The following is a 19,744-nucleotide window of genomic DNA, read 5'->3' as shown; positions in this document are numbered from 1 at the left end:
GAACAGATACATTCACCTTTAATATGTGCAGTACATTGTGAGATATAATACTGTAGCTGTGTTTTGATCATGTGTCTAATAAAGTCTTGATTTTGAAAAGGCAAAGGAAAAGGAAGTTTGAGGTATTCCTTCTGTGAAGGGCAACACGCATTTTAAGAAAAAAATACCTGAAATTTAACGTGACATAAAACTGGCAAAATTAAAGTGGTGTTGAAATGGCTTCAAAAAAGAGGAAAATCAAAGATGAAAACAGAGAATGTCAAACTGAATTGACCCAATCCTTTGCACTTATATCAAGTTCATCTGGGCTCTCTTTAGCTGTGTCTACACGTGCACGCTACTTCGAAGTAGCGGCACTAACTTTGAAATAGCGCCCGTCGCGGCTACACGCGTCGGGCGCTATTTCGAAGTTAACTTCGACGTTAGGCGGCGAGACGCCGAAGTCGCTAACCTCATGAGGGGATCGGAATAGCGCCCTACTTCGACGTTCAACATCGAAGTAGGGACAGTGTAGACGATCCGCATCCCGCAACGTCGAAATTGCTGGGTCCTCCATGGCGGCCATCAGCTGGGGGGTTGAGAGACGCTCTCTCCAGCCCCTCAGCTCACTGGTGGCCGCGTGGAGTGGCCCCTTAAAGGTCCCCTCCCCCTCCCTGCCTCTGCAGGAAGCTGAGGGAACGTGCAGGCTGCAGCCTGCACACGCGGCCAGCCTGCACCACCCTCAGCCCCACAGAGCTGCGATGGCCGCCCGGCAGCCCCCCCAGCGCCCCCAGGGGACCCCCCGCAAGGGGAGCCAGGGCAGCCAGCCCAGCCAGAAGGGCAGCCAGGCTGGGAAGCGGCAGCGGGGCCCCTCCTGGATGGAGGCTGAGCTGCGGGACCTGCTGGGGTTCTGGAGCGAGGAGGAGGTGCTCCAGGTAATGGGGAGCAAGAGGCGGAACGCGGATGCGTTCGCTCGGCTGGCCGACGGCCTGGCTGCCCGGGGTCACCCTGCCCGCACTCCTGACCACGTTAGGAGTAAGGTCAAGGAGCTGCGGCAGGGTTACTCCCGGGCCCGGGATGCGGCCAGCCAATCTGGGGCCACCCCCGTCACTTGCCCCTTTTACAGGGAGCTCAGGGACATCCTGGGCTCCCGGCACACCTCCTCCCCTCCGGCCACCCTTGACACCTCGGCTGACGAGCCCCAGCAGGCCCTGCAGACGGAGTCCGCCCCGGAGGCAAGCCCCGCACCCCGGGGCCCCCCCCCGGAGGCCATCCCCGGGACATCGTGGCAGGAGGAGGAGGGGGGCTCCTCCTCCGCAGAATCCAGCCTGCAGATCCTCCTCCTGCCATCCCGGAGCAGCAGCAGGGCCTCCGACCCCCGGGGATCTCTGGACCGTGGGAGCGGACCGACAGGTAGGTACCCCTCTCTGGTGGACACCCCTGGGCTTGAGGGGCGGGGGTAAGAGATATGTGTCCTGGGCCCCCCACATGCTCACATGGCCATGGCCCCAAGGACACCAGGGCCATGGCCCTCACAGAACTGCAGCCATCAGCCCGTGCCCCCCCCCACCCCGCATGACAGTGCCATGCCCCATCCCCGGGCCAGGGGGGAGCGGAACCTCGAGGGGCCCCCGGGAGGAGGGGGTGGGACACCCCGCAGCAGCAGCATGTGATGGAGTGGGGGGAGTGCCAAAGGGAGACTCAGGCTACATATGAGCCACAAGAGCCGAATAGCTCCCAGGGCCAAAGGAGGATCCTGGCGCTACAGCTGGCAGGTGACACCTCTGCCCTGAACAAACAGGAGGGAGGAGCCAAGCTGGCTTGGAATTGGGGGGCGAGGGCGGGGACCACAGGTAGAGGCTAGGGGAAGGGAGAGCTGGTAGGCAGCCAGCCTGAGGAGGGGGAAAGCTGCATCCCAGAGGGGCCCCCCTTGGGGTCTTCTCCCCACGACGGGTTGGAAGGACTGTCTCTTCCGACAGCTGGTGCTGTCACTCCTGCCAGAAACTGGCCATCTGTGGCCTAAGAAACCTCTCCTGCTGTCAGACCCTGCGGGGTGAAGTGAGAGTCGCTCCCACCAGGGGACGGGGTGCAGGGCAGGGGGACCCCTGAACCCCATCCATCACAGCAGCATCTCCCGGGGACGGGGATGGGGAACCTGCAGCACAGGGCTGGGGGGACAAAGGCCACGGCTCGGGGCCCACACTAACGCCTGTCTCCATTCTTTTTCCCCCCCTCCTCTCCTGTGTCCTGCACCTGCACCATCCGAAGGACCGGAAGAGAGCGCCGGCGAGGCGTCAGTCGTCCCGGAGAGCCCTCCGGGACCATCGCTCCAGGGCAGCCCCTCGGCCGAGGACCGACCGGCCCCGCGGCGGGCTAGACGGCGGACCCCACGCCTAAAACCGCCGCCGGCGACGGACCCCCAGCTGCTGGCCATCCTCCGTCGGCAGCTGGAGGTCGCGGAGCAGCACCTCCAGCTGCAGGAGTGGGCGCTGGCCTGGCGCCAGGAGGCATGGGGGGCCTACATGCAGACATTTAACCACCTGGTGGACTACCTGGCCCCCCATGCCGCGCCGGCCGAACCATCGCCCGCCCTGCCCGCTCCTGCAGCCCCACCACCAGCTGCTCCGCCCATCGCCGGCCCGTCCGCCGTCGCCCTGCCACCCACCCGCGAGGGCCAGAGCACCGAGGGACCCCTGGAGCCACCTGACACTCGCCGGCCCCCATACCTTCCGGTCCAGCCCGCTCCCACCCAGCCACGGACCAGGCTGCAAGCGCGGCGGGGCTCCCGGCCGGCCACGCCCAGTGCCGGGCTATAGGGGCGAGGGGCCCGGGACGTGGCCCCCCCCCTTGTATATAGTTGGACCCTGTTTTTTTGGTCCCCCCGTTTGCCCCGTCCCCCCCATGTAAATAGTTCTCCCCTTTATCCTCCCTGGTTTTCTTTTTATTATTTATGGCACACAGTTGTTTCTTTGCATTGTTTTATTTTTGTACATATTGCTTTTGTTGAACGTTTGTACCTAGTTTTCTGTTTGTGGTTCACATATTTATTTACATCCAAAAAAAAAAAAGGTTCGGAAAGAAAAAAAAAAATTTACGTTCAGCCACAAGTGCGTGCTGTCATTTGTCCAGGACAAGTGTGGGGGGGGGCGGTGGGGTGCTCCATGGTGTGGGCGTTGGGGCAGGAGTGTTGGGGAGGAAGGGGCGGGCAGTAGGGGGCCTGGGCAGAGTTCACCCCGCGGCCTGTTTGTCGAAGTGGGCCCGCAGGGCCTCCCGGACCCGGGTCCCCTCGGGGTCCACCTGCCGACTGGGGGCAGCAGGTGGCTGGACGTGTGCCCTGCCGGCCTCCGCAGCCCAGCCCTGGAGAAAGGTCTCCCCCTTGTTCTCGACCAAATTGTGCAGGGCGCAGCAGGCACCCACAATCTGGGGGATGTTGTTGGGGCCCGCATCCAGGCGGGTCAGGAGACATCTCCAGCGTCCCTTCAGGCGGCCAAATGAGCGCTCCACCACCTGGCGCGCACGGTTCAGGCGCTCGTTGAAGCGCTTCTGGCTAGCCGAGAGATGGCCCGTGTAGGGGTGCATGAGCCACGGCCGGAGGGGGTATGCCGCATCTGCGATGACGCAGAAGGGCATGGTGGTGTCCCCCAGAGGGATCTCCCGCTGGGGGATGTAGGTCCCCGCCTCCTGCCGGCAGCACAGGCCCGAGTTCCGGAAAACCCGGGCGTCGTGGGTGCTGCCAGGCCAGCCCACGTAAATGTCCTGGAAACGTCCCCGGCTGTCCACCAAGGCCTGCAGGACGACAGAATGGTAGCCCTTGCGATTGAGGTATCGTCTGCCACTGTGATGCGGGGCGCGGATGGGGATGTGAGTCCCATCCAGAGCCCCGAAGCAGTTGGGGAAGCCCAGGGTGGCAAAGGCGGTGATGGTGGCATCTGGGTCCCCCAGCCTCACGAGCCTGTTCAGGAGCATGGCGTTGATGGCACGCACAACCTGCAGAGAAAGCACATGGGACGGCACCAATGAGGGGTGAGCAGGGTGTGCGTGGCCCTGCCCTGCCCTGCTCTGGCCCCCCTGCCCTGCTCTGGCCCCCACTGCCCTGGCCCCCCTGCCCTGCCCTGCTCTGGCCCCCCTGCCCTGGCCTCCCCCCGTGGGTTCGCTTACCTCCATGAACACAGCCCCGACGGTGGCCTTTCCGACACCAAACTGCTGGCCCACGGATCGGTAGCTGTCTGGAGTGGCCAGCTTCCAGACAGCGATGCCGACCCGTTTCTGCACCGTGAGGGCACGCCGCATGGCAGTGTCCTAGTGCCTGAGTGCGGGGGTGAGCCACTGGCACAGCTCCAGGAATGTCTGGCGGGTCATCCTGAAGTTCCTGAGCCAGTGGTCGTCATCCCACTCCCCAAGCACCAGCCGCTCCCACCAGTCGGTGCTGGTGGGGTAGCTCCACAGCCGCCGGTGTGTGAGGCGGGGGGTGGAGCGGGGTGCTGCAGGGGTAGGGGTTGAGCCCTGCTGCCCTGGGGGCATTTCCTCCCCTGGGGCAAGGAGGTGCTCAGATGCCTCCCACATGGCATGGGTCAGGGCAAGCCCTGCTCCTGCCAGGAGGGCTGGGTGGACCTCTAGCTGCTGCTGCTGCTGCTGCTGCTGCTGCTGCTGCTGCTGGGGGTCCATGACTGCGGCGCCCGGGGTCTGTGTGCCTATGGCTCCTCAGACCGCGTGCTGTGCAGGCTGAGTGTGTCTGGGAGGGGGCCCTTTAAGGGAGCAGCTAGCTGTTGCCCCGGAAGCGCTAGTCCGCCCTGTGACCCTGTCTGCACCTGTGCCTGGCATCCCTATTTCGATGTGTGCTACTTGGGCGTGTAGACGTTCCCTCGCTGCGCCTATTTCGATGTTGGGCTGCGCAACGTCGAAGTTGAACATCGACGTTGCCGGCCCTGGAGGACGTGTAGACGCTATTCATCGAAATAGCCTATTTCGATGACGCAACATCGAAATAGGCTACTTCGATGTAGGCTTCACGTGTAGACGTAGCCTTAATGTCTCATTTGTAATGAGAAATTTGCCAACAACAAAAAATGCAACCTCAAGAGAATATGTTAAAAATTTGTGAACATTCTGCAGTAAATTTGTATTGCATTACAAATCATTGTGTGAGCTGTTCTTAACATAGAGGTTACAAAAAGTACGGCTTGACGTTATTTATTGTCTTGTGTTCACATGCATTGCAGCTCTTGAATTATTGAGTTGTTTAGTAAATTCAGAAAAAATTGCTCTTGTTGCTATTTTGGTTGCAGATCTCCAGTATAGACCCTTGAAACTAAGGCTATGTCTACACTGGGTATGTCTAACTCAAAAGGCTAAACCACAAACTCCAGACCAAGAACTGAGGAACCAAGTGAATTGGGGAAGTCTAACCCAGTTAGCAGTGGAATTTACTGAATTGCTTGCAGACTGCACTGTCTGCAGCCACACACCCCCCCTCATCTAAAAGTGACAAACAGGAAAACCCTATAGAGAAAAGAGCCATGACAGCAGCCCAGAGGCGCCACCTGCATCCCTGAAAAGGGAAAAAGAAGTATGGGATGTATGGTTGTGTAAAATGAGGAGGGGGCTGAGAGGGACTGCAAGCGAAGAGAAGCAGAAGCAACCAGGATGTGATGTGTCAGGCCTCAGGTGGAGCCAGCAAACAGCAGATCATAAGAGGGGGCAACAAAGTAAGAAGGAGGAGGAACTCCCGAATCCTGGAGAGGCCATGTTGTTTGTGTCTGTACATCACTTTCTCCTATTAATCGTTGTCCTATCCCCTGAAACTCAAAACTCACACTTTTTGGGATAGATAACAGCTCTTAGAAATCAGGATAGATAACAGCCAATGAATTCCACCAACCCGCGGGCTATTTTAGAGAACTACTGGGAGTTAGAAAAACCCCAGGGGGTGTTTCTTTTCCTTTTGGGTATAATCCTAGTCTTCCTGTTAGTAGTGTGGTGTAAGCCACAGCTATAACTACATCCGTTTCGTAATAAATAGCACAATCACTCTCAGTGGAGTGGGCCATCACTGAGAAGCGGCCCTCCCTTTTCCCCAGTTCAACACTTCACCCACCTCTCACCTCCACCCTTATTTAGGACTTGGAGCACAGAATATTTGCTCCTCAGAAGGATACCTCGAGAGGCCATCGAGTCCAGCCCCCTGCCCCAATGGCAGGACCAAGTACTATCTAAACCATCCCTGATAGACACCTATCTAACCTGTTCTTAAATATCTCCAGCAGTGGAGATTCCACAACCTCCCTTGGCAATTTATTCCAGTGTTTGACCACCCTGACAGTTAGGAATGTTTTCCTAATGTCCAACCTAAACCTCCCTTGCTGCAGTTTAAGCCCATTGCCTCTTGTTCTATCCTCAGAGGCCAAGAAGAACAAGTTTTCTCCCTCCTCCTTATGACACCCTTTTAGATATCTGAAAACTGTTATCATGTCTCCCCTCAATCTTCTCTTTTCCAAACTGAACAAGCCCAATTCTTTCAGCCTTTTTTCATAGGTCATATTCTCTAGACCTTTAATCATTCTTGTTGCTCTTTTCTGGACCCTCTCTAATTTCTCCATATATTTCTTGAAATGTAGTGCCCAGAACTGGACACAATACTCCAGCTGAAGCCTAACCAGCGCAGAGTAGAGCGGAAGAATGACTTCTCGTGTCTTGTTCACAACACACCTGTTAATGCATCCCAGAATCACGTTTGCTTTTTTTGCAACAGCATCACACTGTTGACTCATATTTAGCTTGTGGTCCACTATAACCCCTAGATCCCTTTCTGCTGTAGTCATTCCTAGACAATCTCTCCCCATTCTGTATGTGTGAAACAGATTGTTCCTTCGCAAGTGGAGCACTTTGCATTTGTCTTTATTAAACTTCATCCTGTTTACCTCAGATCATTTCTCCAATTTATCCAGATCATTTTGAATTATGACCCTATGCGCCAAAGAAGTTGCAACCCCTCCCAGCTTGGTATCATCTGCAAACTTAATAAGCGTACTTTCTATGTAAATATCTAAATCGTTGATGAAGATATTGAACAGAACCGGTCCTAACACAGACCCCTGCGGAACCCTACTTGTTATACTTTTCCAGCAGGATTGAGAACTGTTGTATTTCTTTTTAGTGACAGGTCCCAGAGGTGCGATACCGCGAGGGATGAAAGACAAAGACGAACATAGACAGCAGGGGGCCAACAGTTCTATAGTCTGAAGGCCCTGAGTTTATTATTCTCACAGCTTTTATAACCAAGTGAGAGCACATTATTATGAGAAAAGCAGTCAGCTGCAATTAGCTACAATAACTGGCTCAGCACTTCTATCTCTAAAAAAGCCACATCAATCCTCCCAGTCCTTGAACATGGACTCTCAAAAACACCTAATCAAAACAACACAGCTCCGGCGGCTTGCCTACACGAAAGCAGGTGTTCCGTCTAGATGCCAAGAGCCCAGCCAGGCCTGGGAAACATGTAGGAGGGAGAAGGCAAAACTCCTTCATCTCCCCCTTTTTGTTTTTCTAGCTACTCTATGCAACGTCAGAGAAAAAACAGCAGCTTGCTGCCTACAATTGGAGGATAGGTTTCTGTTTCTCCTCCAAATAACACAAAGCAAGAGCAAAAGAATCAAAATCAGGCCTAACAATACTAGCGCTGAGCCCCCTAACAGCTTAATATATTTGAGTGGATTCAAAGAACTCAGGCCATCCACTAGGCCATCCAACAATTTCGATCCAGAGAGTAGTTCTAATTTTTTATCGAAAGTGGTAAAGATTAGGTTCTGCAGATGTTGTATTTCAATTGACAAATTTCCTTGACCCAACAGGTGTTTTTTCACATTTGCCCACGGAAAGTGGGTATCATTATAAGGTAAAGGGGTAACACAATAAGAAGATACATTCCAATCACATTGCATTCTTAGTTGTTTCTGCATGCTAACTATTTGATCGCCAAGCATTATGACAGCCTGTTGGAGGTCAGCCATCTGAGAGGCTAGCTGGCTATCAACTTGGCGTTGAGAAGTCCAAAGTCTATCTGCATTAGCATGCCATTCTTGTACGAACTCGGTGGTTTGAATCGTTTGATGTAGGGCTGCTCCAGCTACTGCTGCTGTGGCGGTGACGGCAATAAGTCCCATAATCACGGCAATCAGCAGACCAACAAATCGTTTGGCTCTTTTAAGAATTCTGCTCAGGGCTTGGTCGATAAGATACATCTCAGGAGATCGCTGCCAAGACCGAGGCATTCGAACGGGGATCCATATTCCAGTCCGTGCTTTTAACAAATACATCCTATCTTTTAAATGATTAAAGGGAACAGAACGGTTAATACATGTATAAAAAGAACAGTTATGACAACTAACAGAAAAATCGCTCTCATTCCATATGGCAGGGCCAATCATTATCAAATATGGCATGCGAACGCAAGCCTGGCTATAATGGGTAGAATTGAGATGAAATGTGACGTTTGAAAAGGTATTGTTTTTTCCTTGGGTATACATCCCTCTCCATGCTCGCATAGGTTGTAGGGCTGTGGCTAATTTCCATAATGAGTCATGGATGGGGCCAAAAGGTAAGTGAGGGGCTGGAGGAGACATACCACCTCCATGCCAAACAATACTTCCTGGGGCACTTGTATACACGCTATTATTTGCTTTACGCCATTTGAGATCCACCACGGTGTTCTTTCGCCGAGCCGAGCCAACAGGGCTCCAATCAATGACTCTTCCATAGGAAGTATTAACTAGAACTCGGCCTGTATTCCCACGACAGGGCTCCCAATGAACCCAATCTGATACATACGCTGTTATCCATTGGACGCAGGGAGGCAGATCAGGAGGTGCTTGATTAGTCAGCTCCACGCTATTAAATGTATGAGCTACAAGAAGATATAAATGGTAATTATCACTTGTGTTTCGGATCATAGCCAACCAGGCTTGGGCGTGGGTTTTTAAACAATGTCCCTCATTTCCAATGCAAATTGGATGCCCTTCAACTCCTACTATATAAGTAGGAATTTGCATACCTTCCTCCGAAGGGGCTAACGGACCTCGGTTATCATAAGGCCCTGGCATCCATCGGGAATCATTGACATAAATAGGCATAGGAGGATCCAACCAATGAATAGCACGGTTAAGGGGAGGGTTAGGCACATATGCCCAATATGTGAAATTTTGTGTTGATGCACTTACGGTTGTGGTCAATACTACCAGCACGGCCAAAAACAGTGAGGGGGAGACGATATCAACCGGGGGCACCATCCTCATTCGCCGGGGGGTTGTCATATCTTGGCTTGATGTATCGAGCCGGAACCCAGCACGTTTCTCCAAGATCTGTAAAGATACAAGCAAACCCTCTGCCCCAAATCTTAACCGTTCCTGGAACCCACTGTCCTTCATCATTTTTCCAATATATGGGTTGATTCAGGTTTCTTCTTTTGCTAATAGACCAATGTTTTTCTGCAGCGGACACATCATTTATTGTGGAACTGTTTAAGAAATTAAGAGTAAAGAGAGCCATATGTAATTGCTGTCTGGGTGTTATTTTTCCTAAATGTGATGTCCATACTCCCCCTTTTTGTTTTTCTAGCATGTTTTTAAGTGTTCTATGGGCCCTTTCAATAATTGCTTGACCCTGAGGGTTATAAGGAATACCTGTGGTATGCTGAATGGCCCATTGTGTTAAAAATGCAGCAAACCGTTGTGAGGTGTAAGCCGGTCCATCATCTGTTTTAATGTGTTTGGGGACGCCCAAAATATTGAACGTCTCTAATAAATGCTGAATTACATGATTTGTGGTCTCCCCTGTTAGCGGGGTGGCCCATAAAAATCCAGAATACGTGTCAATGGATGCATGTACAAAGCTTAATTTCCCAAAAGAGGGGATGTGTGTAACATCCATCTGCCACAAGTCATTTGCATTGAGTCCTCGGGGATTTACTCCCGGGGGAAAGGTAGGGGCAGTAATGGGCCCACATGTGGGGCACTGGGCCACTATTTGCTGTGCTTGACTTTTGGTAATTTGAAACTTGCGAGTCAAGCCAGATGTGTTAATGTGAGTTAAGGAATGGTAATCCTTTGCTTGCTGGGTGGTGCCTACCAACAGCCGATCAATGCTCTGGTTTCCTGCAGCTATTGGTCCCGGTAGGCCAGAATGAGCACGAACATGTGTAATAAAAATAGGGTGTATACGAGATCTAACAAAAGATTGCAATTGCAAAAACATTTCATGCAATTCAGAACAAGGTAAAATAGTAGCTGTTTCTATCTGTTGGACAGTAAATTCAACATATTGGGAATCAGTGACTATATTAACAGGGTGTAAATAATCAATAAGCAGCTGCATAACAGCAGCAAGTTCAGCCTTTTGTACGGAATTATAAGGGGTCTGCCACACCTTGGTAATTGGGCCGGTATAACCGGCCTTGCCAGGCCCACTAGCATCAGTAAAAAATGTTGCAGCATTAACAAGGGGTTGGTGCCTGACTATGGTAGATAAAATAAACGGGGTCCTTTTAAGAAAGGCAAACAGCTTGGCGTGAGGATAATGATTACCAATTTCTCCCACATAATTAGATAGGCTAATTTGCCATTGCATATTGTTCTCAAAGCTTTGGTTAACCTGATTTGAGGTGAGAGGGACTGTAATTGAATGGGGGTCCCATCCTGTGAGCTGTTTACAACGGGAGCGGCCTCGATAAATTACATCAGCAATCTTATCCAAATAGGTGGATAAGGTTTTTGCCACCTTGTTTGGCAAAAAGATCCATTCTAATATAGCATGTTGCTGGGCCAAAACTCCTGACGGACTGTGAGGAGTGGGAAAAACTAACAGTGTAACCGGCTGCGTTGGCTGCACGCGTTGTAACTGCGCTGAGTGGATTTGTTGTTCCACCCATTTAAGTTCAGCCTCTGCTTCAATAGATAACTTACGTGGACTGTTAAGATCAGGATCTCCCTGGAGTGTGATAAACAGATTTTCCAGGGCATAAGTGGGAATCCCGAGAGAAGGGCGAAGCCAATTAATATCTCCCAGTAATTTCTGAAAATCATTCAGAGAGTTTAAAGAATCCCTACGAATTTGCACCTTCTGTGGAGTCACAATATTTCTCTGTATTATGGTACCAAGATAAGCAAATGGAAAATCCCTTTGTACCTTTTCCTCAGCTATTTGTAATCCAAAATTATCCAAATCCTGCCTTGCTTGTTCAAATACCCTGTCCAGCTCCATTTTACATGGAGAGGAGAGCAGAATGTCATCCATGTAATGAATGATCAGTGCTCGGGGAAACTGTTGTCTGAGTAGCTGTAATGGCTGATTAACATAATATTGACAAAGGGTAGGGCTGTTAAGCATGCCCTGGGGCAAAACCTTCCATTGATATCGGGGAGTAGGCTTATGATGATTGATGACAGGAATGGTAAATGCAAATTTTTCCCTGTCCTGTGGTTGTAGCTGAATGGTAAAAAAGCAGTCTTTCAAATCAATAACAATAATGTGCCAATTGGCAGGTATCATTGCCGGTGAAGGCATCCCGGGCTGTAAAGATCCCATGGGGGCAATAACAGTATTAACTCTACGCAAGTCAGTAAGCATTCTCCACTTCCCTGACTTCTTTTTAATAAGGAAGACAGGAGAATTCCAGGGACTGGTTGATTCTTCAATATGCCCCATTTTCAGTTGTTCCTCGACTAAGATTTGTAAAGCTTCTAGCTTCTCTTGGGACAGAGGCCACTGCTCCACCCAGATTGGGCTGTCAGTCAGCCACTTCAGTGGCAGGGCGAAGCTAGCTCGAGCAGCGGCCGTTACTCTAAATTTGGGAACCCCAACCCATCATGATCAAATTGCTTTAAGGTGTTTGCAGAATTGCATACCATGGCATCTGCCAGTGGCTGAGTTTTTACAGGAGTAGAGGGAATGGTAACATAGGCTCCCCACTGATTTAACAAATCTCTCCCCCAGAGGTTAATAGCTATCTCAGCCACAAAGGGCTGCAAGGTTGCTGCCTGCCCATCGGGCCCTAGGCACTGCAAAATATTGGTGCTCTGGCAGACATCTGTCATGACCCCAACCCCGGTAAAGACAGTTGGGACTTTCTGCAAGGGCCACGCCGAGGGCCAGAACTCTTTTGATATGATGGAGACATCAGCCCCTGTATCCACTAAACCTCTGAATTCTTTACCGCCTAAACTAATGGTAATTTCAGGCCGACGGTCCCCAATGTAGGTTTGCCAATACACACTCCTCCCTGTGCTTCCGAAGCCCCCCTGTCTTTTTATGGGGTGCTTCGACCCTGAAAGGTAGGGCAGCAATAGTAACTGGGCAATTTTATCTCCAGCCTCCAGCTGATATGGAACATCTGCACTCATCATAACTAGAATCTCTCCCTCATAATCACTATCAATAACACCAGTATGTACTATTACTCCTTTAGATGTTAAGCTACTCCTTCCCAAAAGAAGGCCGACCGACCCAGCCGGGACCGGTCCAAAAACATTAGTTTTTATCTTTTGCACACCCCTAGCCGGCTGCAGCAGGATATTGTCTGGAATGGCTATGTCTAAAGCTGCGCTGCCGTGGGTGGCATGCCTGAGGTCGGAAACTGAAAGCCGGTTTGCATCGGGCCGCTGCTGACCGGAAAAAAGCTGCGGCTGCTGCCCGTATTGTTTACTTGCGGGCCCCGGGTCGGGCCCGCTTGAAAGTTTCCCGACTGAAAAAGAGGGGTGCCATTTCTGTGATATCTAGAGTGGCACTGAGTAGCCCAATGCCGTCCCTTTTGACATCTGGGACAGATCCCCGGGGGATTGTTAGCAGGATCGTTCCCAGTAACTCTCTGATTTCTTCTTAATCGGTCCTGCCCCTGTCGGCAGTTCCTTTTCAGGTGCCCAGGTTTTCCACATTCAAAACGCTTCATGTTCTGATTAGACTGATAGGGGCCATCCCCTTTTAACGCAGCAGCTAAAAGACCCATTTTATAGGCATCTGACCCTATATCATTACAAGCCTTAATATACTCATCCAGGGAGGCCCCCCGACATTTCAGAGGTCTTAAAGTCCGCTGACATTCTCCGTTTGCATTATCAAAAGAAAGCATCTGTAACAAGAGCTCTTTAAGCTCGGGCTGGGATACTGTTTTATCTAAAACCCCTTTCAAACGGGCTATGAAATCCACATAAGGCTCTTGTGCACTCTGTTTTACCTTTACAAAAGAGGGGGTACTCTCCCCTGGCTTAGCAATTTTTTCCCAGGCCTTAAGACAACAAAGGCGGACCTGGACAATTGCAACATCATTATACTGTAACTGTGCCTGGATGCCAAACCAGGCACCGGTACCAGTGAGCTGTTCCAAAGTAATAGCTACAGGGGGATTCTGACTAGCATTTCGCCTGGCCGTGAGAGCAGCCTCATCATGCCACCAGGTCTTAAATTGTAAAAATTCCGCCCCATTCAGCACGGTGCGTCCCAGTACTTCCCAATCCCACGGGATCAATCTCTCGGCCTGGCTTAATCCCTGCACCAAGCCAAAGGTGTAGGGAGAGTTAACACCATACTGGACACACGCTTGTTTTAAATCTTTGAGCAATTTAAAGGTTAATGGCTCATGGTGATAATTAATTGCTCCCTGGGGGAATTGCTGATTAGGAGGGACCTGTTGTATTGTAACTGGAAAAGCCGAAAGGGTTAGAGGGGATAAATCAAAGCCTTCATGGGCTCCGACTGCCAGAACCGTCCTCATCAAATTAGTCACAGGCTCTGTAACGGTCTGTCGCGGGGGTTCTGCAAAAAGCTCATCCTTTCCATAACAAGAAAAGGGGGGTGCAGAGGGGCCTTCCTCCTTAGTAGGTGGTGGGAGCGGGGAAGGCGTGGAGGGAGGGAAATCGGGCTCTGGCTGAGCCACACAAACATTAGCAGGGAAAAAGCCCGATGATGTTTCACGGGCAGTATAATTTTTCTGTTGTTCAGAGTTCCCTGTCTTTTCATCTCCTGTAATAGGCTGACCCTCTTGGCCCTCCTCACTGGAATCTCCTGATTCCTCCGATAAGGCCTCATCTCCCTTGGGAACCCTGCGTCTGGCTCCTCTTTCTGCTAAAGAGTCCGGGGGGAGGGAGCAACCCTCTTCAGAGCCAGACTGTAACGGCTCTAAGGCACGGACTACAAGATTACAAAGAGACCAAACGGGGAGTGGGATAATTTCCCCCTTTTGGTGCGCTCGACGCAGGGCTCTCATAATCAATCTCCACTGTTTTAAATCTAGAGCATTTTTCCCACTTGGGGTAAACCAATAACAATGCTTACAAATAAGATCAAATAGTTTCTGAAATGTACTTTGTTTTACTTTTACTCCTGAGCTTTTCAGTAACGTCTGAAGCAATTCAATATAAGAGGAGTAAGAAGATGGGGAATTCCCCATCTTAACCCTGCCCGAATCCCGAAGGTCTGACTTACCCAGTCTAGAAATTCTCTTCGGTCCCTCCGGTATTGATACACCTTCCTCGCCGCATGGACGCTTCTCACCTCCGTGTCCCTGTTCGGGCGCCAGATGTTGTATTTCTTTTTAGTGACAGGTCCCAGAGGTGCGATACCGCGAGGGATGAAAGACAAAGACGAACATAGACAGCAGGGGGCCAACAGTTCTATAGTCTGAAGGCCCTGAGTTTATTATTCTCACAGCTTTTATAACCAAGTGAGAGCACATTATTATGAGAAAAGCAGTCAGCTGCAATTAGCTACAATAACTGGCTCAGCACTTCTATCTCTAAAAAAGCCACATCAATCCTCCCAGTCCTTGAACATGGACTCTCAAAAACACCTAATCAAAACAACACAGCTCCGGCGGCTTGCCTACACGAAAGCAGGTGTTCCGTCTAGATGCCAAGAGCCCAGCCAGGCCTGGGAAACATGTAGGAGGGAGAAGGCAAAACTCCTTCAGAGAACCATTAAGAACTACTGTCTGGGTACGGTTATCCAGCCAGTTACGCACCCACCTTATAGTAGCCTCATCTAAATTGTATTTGCCTAGTTTTTTTATAAGAATATCATGTGAGACCGTATCAAATACTTTACTAAAGGCTAGGTATACCACATCTACCGCTTCTCCCCTATCCACAAGGCTCGTTATCCTATCAAAGAAAGCTACCAGATTAGTTTGACATGATTTGTTCTTTACAAATCCATGCTGGCTGTTCCCTATCACCTTACCACTTTCCAAGTGCTTGCAGATGATTTCCTTAGTTACCTGCTCCATTATCTTTCCTGGCACTGAAGCTAAGCTGACTGGCCTGTAGTTTCCTGGGTTATTCTCATTCCTCTTTTGATAGATGGGCACTATATTTGCCCTTTTCCAGTCTTCTGGAATCTCTCCTGTCTCCCATGATTTCCCAGAGATGATAGATAAAGGCTCAGATACCTCCTCTATCAGCTCCTTGAGTATTCTAGGATGCATTTCTTCAGGCCCTGGTGACTTGCAGACATCTAATTTTCCTAAGTGATTTTTAACTTGTTCTTTTTTTATTTCAACTTCTAACCCTACCCCTTTCCCACTAGCATTCACTATGTTGGGCATTCCTTCATCAGACTTCTCAGTGAAGACCGAAACAAAGAAGTCATTAAACATCTCTGCCATTTCCAAGTTCCCTGTTACTGTTTCTCCCTCCTCACTGAGCAATGGCCCTACCCTGTCGCTGGTCTTCCTCTTGTTTCTAATATATTTATAAAAAGCCTTCTTGTTTCCATTTATGCCTCTAGCTAGTTTGAGTTCATTTTGTCCCTCAGCCCTTCTAATCTTGCTCCTGTATTCTTGTGTTGTTTGCCTATATTCATCCTTTGTAATTTGTCCTTGTTTCCATTTTTTATATGCAAGGTCTCCTGGTTAAGCCAAGGTGGTTTTTTGCCATATTTTCTGTCTTTCCTATGCAGAGGGATAGCTTGCTTTTGGGACCTTAATAATGTCCCTTTGAAAAACTGCCAACTTTCCTCGGCTGTTTTTCCCCTCAGTTTTGCTTCCCATGGTACCTTACCTACCAGCTCTCTGAGTTTCCCAAAATCTGCCTTCCTGAAATCCATTATCTCTATTTTGCTGTTTTCCCTTCTACCCTTCCTTAGAATTGTGAACTCTATGATTTCATGATCACTTTCACCCCTTCCACTGCCTTCCACTTTCAAGTTCTCTACAAATTCCTCCCTATTTGTTAAAATCAAATCTAGAACAGCTTCCCCCTGGTAGCTTTTTCAACCTTTTGGAATAAAAAATGGTCTCCAATACAATCCAAAAACTTACTGGATAGTCTGTGCCCCGCTGTATTAGTTTCCCAACATATATCTGGATAGCTGAAGTCCCCCTTCACCACCAAATCCGGGCCCCTGCATGACTTTGTTAGTTGTTTAAAAAAAGCCTCATCCACCTCTTCCACCTGGGTAGGCGGGACATCACCCTTATTTTTTACCCCTCTTAGTCTAACCCAGAGACTCTCAACACGTCCGTCTCCTACGTCCATCTCCACCGCAGTCCAAGTGTGTACATTTTTAATATATAAGGCAACACCTCCCCCCTTTCTTCCCTGTCCATCCTTCCTAAGCAGTCTGTACCCTTCAATACCAACATTCCAATCATGTGCCTTGTGGGAACTATTGCTGTCAACTTGGTTTCTGTGAGAAGAACCTTTAAATATGGCCACAAAAAGAATTCTTCATCTCTGAGCTGTTTAGAGTCGAACTGGTTAGAATAACCAAATGAGAAGACAGAGCCCTAGAGCAACAGTTCCCAACCTTTTCCAGACGGGGACCCATTTTGGCAATTCAGGAAGACTTGGTGACCCAAGGCAATTCAAAAATGGCGGTGGGGGGGAAACAGTGCCAGAACTAGCTAATTTTGCACCTGAAGCAAAAATATAAAATTGTTCCCTCTCATGTTTGTATATTCATAGCAGGAGTTATTAAAAAGAGGGGGGGAATATATTAATAACAATCAAATAATAATACTACACAGTAGCGAACAGTTTATTTCCATTTCTGTAAACCTCTTTCTACGAGGAAGAGCGCCTATTCCAAAACAGGTGTTTTGGAACAGGGGCTTGTAGACAGGGAGTAGGAGCTATTTCAAAATCAGTTACAGTGCTTCCAGGGGCTCTAATCCAAAATAGGCTCTGTTATGTGTAGACGCTCTGTTTCAAAATAGCTGAGTGCTATTTCAATATGTATTTGGGCGACATCTACATGGGCAGCCTCTGTCAACAGAGATACCTCGGCAATACCTCTGGTGACAGATCCTATCTACACATAAAAGCAGCTGAAAAAAGCAAGCCAGTCTTTTGACAGAAAACATCCAGACTGCCATGCCCTCTTTTGATAGTGTGCAAAATAACCTGGTGACCTCTAAGTGAACAGCCATGCTCAGGCATGTTAAGGTGAATTGCATGGGCTCTTGAACAACGCGGTGAGGTACATGGGACGGAGGCTGAGTCCAGAGACCCTTTTAAAATGCTATAGAGAAATATGCCTCAACACAAAAAGGCTAAAACACTAACTCCAGGGCAAGAACTGAGGAATCAAGTGAATTGGGCAAGTCCAAACCAGTTAGCACCAGAATTTACTGAATTGCTTGTAGCCTGCATTAACAGCAGTATGGGACTTCAGCAGCCACATTCTTCTGGTCTAAATTGTTATACAGGAAAGACCCATGGCCTCTGACCCAGTAGCCCAGAGGTGCCAGCTGCATATCTTAAAAAGGAAAAAATAAATATGAGACGTATTGTTGTGTAAAATGGGGAGAGGGGCTGAGAGGGGCCTCAGGTGAAGAGAAGCGGAAGCAACCAGGATGTAATGTGTGAGGCCTCGAGGGGAGCCAGCAAATGGCAGAACTATAAAAGGGGGCTACAACGTAAGCAGGGGGAGGAACTCCCGAACCCTAGAGAGACCAGACGTTGTCGGCAACAAGGCCTGATCACTGTTCGCCACTCCTTCTGCCTGCTTGTGAGTTAGATAGAGTAGGGCGCGAATACCTATCGGTACCGTGAAAATCTGTATTAGTAGTATAGCTAGCTTAAGTGGCATGATGCAACGGTGTGTCTTATTCCTGTATCTGCTTAACTATGTAAGTAAACGCTTTTATTAACTGTTTGTATTCTGATTGTTTGTATCCTGTCCTGTGGCATGTCTGTCTATATGTTTGATGTGTTTATGTTTTAGTTTCATGAGCCTGTAAGGGTCACATGTAAGGCTGAGGCAAAGATGCCCCAGAACCCCCGAAAGGGCTTTGACCCAATGACTGTGAAGTTCTGAAAGCAAGATGCCTCAGCTGGGAAGGGTGATCCGCTGAACCTCCATGTTCTAGAGGACAGAGTGTTGTTTGTGTCTGTACGTCATACCCTCCTATTAACCCTTAAGTCCTACCCCTTGAAACTTGAAACTCACACTTCTTGGAGAAAGACCGGTTAGAAACTGGGGTAGATAACAGCCAATGAATTCCACCAACCCGTGGGCTGTTTTAGATAACTACTGGGACTTAAAGAAACCCCAGGGGGTGCTTCTCTTTCTCTTGGGCGTAATCCTGTTCCTTCTATTGGTAGTGTGGTGCAAGCCAAGGCTATAACTACACCAGTTCTGTAATAGCAAAATCAATCTCAGTGGTGCGGGTCATCACTGAGAAGCCCTCCTTTTCCCCAGTTCAACACTTCACTCGCCTCTCACCTCCATCCTTATTTAGGACCTGGAGCACAGCATATTTGCTCCTCAGACAGAATGGCTGACTGAAATCTCTACAAACAGGCCTTAGTATAATTCAGCTGAATTGTATGCTCATTTAAGAATGTACACTGATAGCGAGGGAGAGGTACAGGTGTTGAGGCCAATGTGGAAGCAAGTACAAATTGGAGTGTGAGATTTTAGCTTTTGGGAGATTTCTCAAACCTACTCTGAAAAACCCACCTGTAAAATATTTCCGTGGTGCAACACCTGCAAACATATATAAAAGTTGAGTGGCTTTGCATATGACAGGAAGAGAGTTTGATCCTTTCCAGACTAGACACAAAGAAAAGAGAGCTTAGCCCCTCCATTCTCCAAATTTACTCAATGTATGAACATTTATTGTTTTTCTGATTTATATTTCCCTTGCCGGAGGCCTACTTTTCCACCTATAACAAAACGTGGGCTTCTCTGGGCCATTTGGAAAAAAACAAACATTTATCTTTGCAAATGCCACAGAAAAAACAGTGCCTTTTTTTGCGCTAAGAAGGTAATCTGAGTTTCTTCATTCCAGGCAGATCTTTCACAAATGAGTCTTGCAAAAGGGTGCCCTTCCTTAAAATTTATCCTAGTTTCCCAGTTACTGTGTGCTCATCTAGACATAGTTTTGGAACTGGTTCAGCTATATTAAATATAGTAACCAATATTGTAATATTGGTGAAATCCCCTAGTGTGGACGCAGTTGTATCATTTTATGATGTATTTAAGCGCTCGTCAGTATACATTGCATTAACAAAGGTAGTTAAATTGGTGCACAAGCCTATAGACAACATTCTTGACTCCCATTGGAGTGAAATCTGGAGGATGGGACATTGTAACCAAATCACATGCTTTTTACAGTATTTAGTTTTTTTCTTGAAGCATCAATGCCTGCAGCAGACAATTTCGGCTTTCCCCACTTTAAAAAAAAGACTTTTCTGATCCTGGAGATCCTGAAGAAAAGTGTGCCAAGGTCCCCTGCATGAACCTTAGAAACTAAGGCAGCCAAAGGAACTGAGAACTATTT

General features: G+C 49.1%; 1 protein-coding gene and 1 long non-coding RNA gene across 3 annotated transcripts in view; one reads left to right on the top strand and one right to left on the bottom strand.

Moving 5' to 3' along the window:
* Positions 1 to 7,184: 7,184 nt before the first annotated feature.
* Positions 7,185 to 9,711, bottom strand: LOC142019569 (uncharacterized). 2 transcript variants are annotated; one of them, XR_012647110.1, is made up of 3 exons: positions 9,192 to 9,711; positions 8,803 to 8,878; positions 7,185 to 8,292 (listed from the first exon to the last, which is right to left on the bottom strand). It is a non-coding gene; the product is annotated as an uncharacterized LOC142019569 (long non-coding RNA). The 2 variants fall into 2 exon arrangements; XR_012647109.1 differs by having other exon boundaries at positions 8,268 to 8,296.
* Positions 9,712 to 17,957: 8,246 nt separating this feature from the next.
* AMN1 (antagonist of mitotic exit network 1 homolog) overlaps positions 17,958 to 19,744 on the top strand; it is a 69,279-nt gene continuing 67,492 nt past the window's right edge. Inside the window, exon 1 of the mRNA XM_074983786.1 lies at positions 17,958 to 18,088. Coding sequence (XP_074839887.1) covers positions 18,087 to 18,088 — 2 coding nt within the window. The 5' untranslated portion in view covers positions 17,958 to 18,086. The remainder of the gene's footprint in view (positions 18,089 to 19,744) is intronic.

This window comes from Carettochelys insculpta, chromosome 1 (genome assembly GCF_033958435.1).
Source record: "Carettochelys insculpta isolate YL-2023 chromosome 1, ASM3395843v1, whole genome shotgun sequence".
In the NCBI taxonomy this organism is placed as follows: domain Eukaryota; kingdom Metazoa; phylum Chordata; order Testudines; family Carettochelyidae; genus Carettochelys; species Carettochelys insculpta.
The sequence above is the reverse complement of the archived record's forward strand: the minus strand, read 5'-3'. Positions and strand labels throughout refer to the sequence as shown.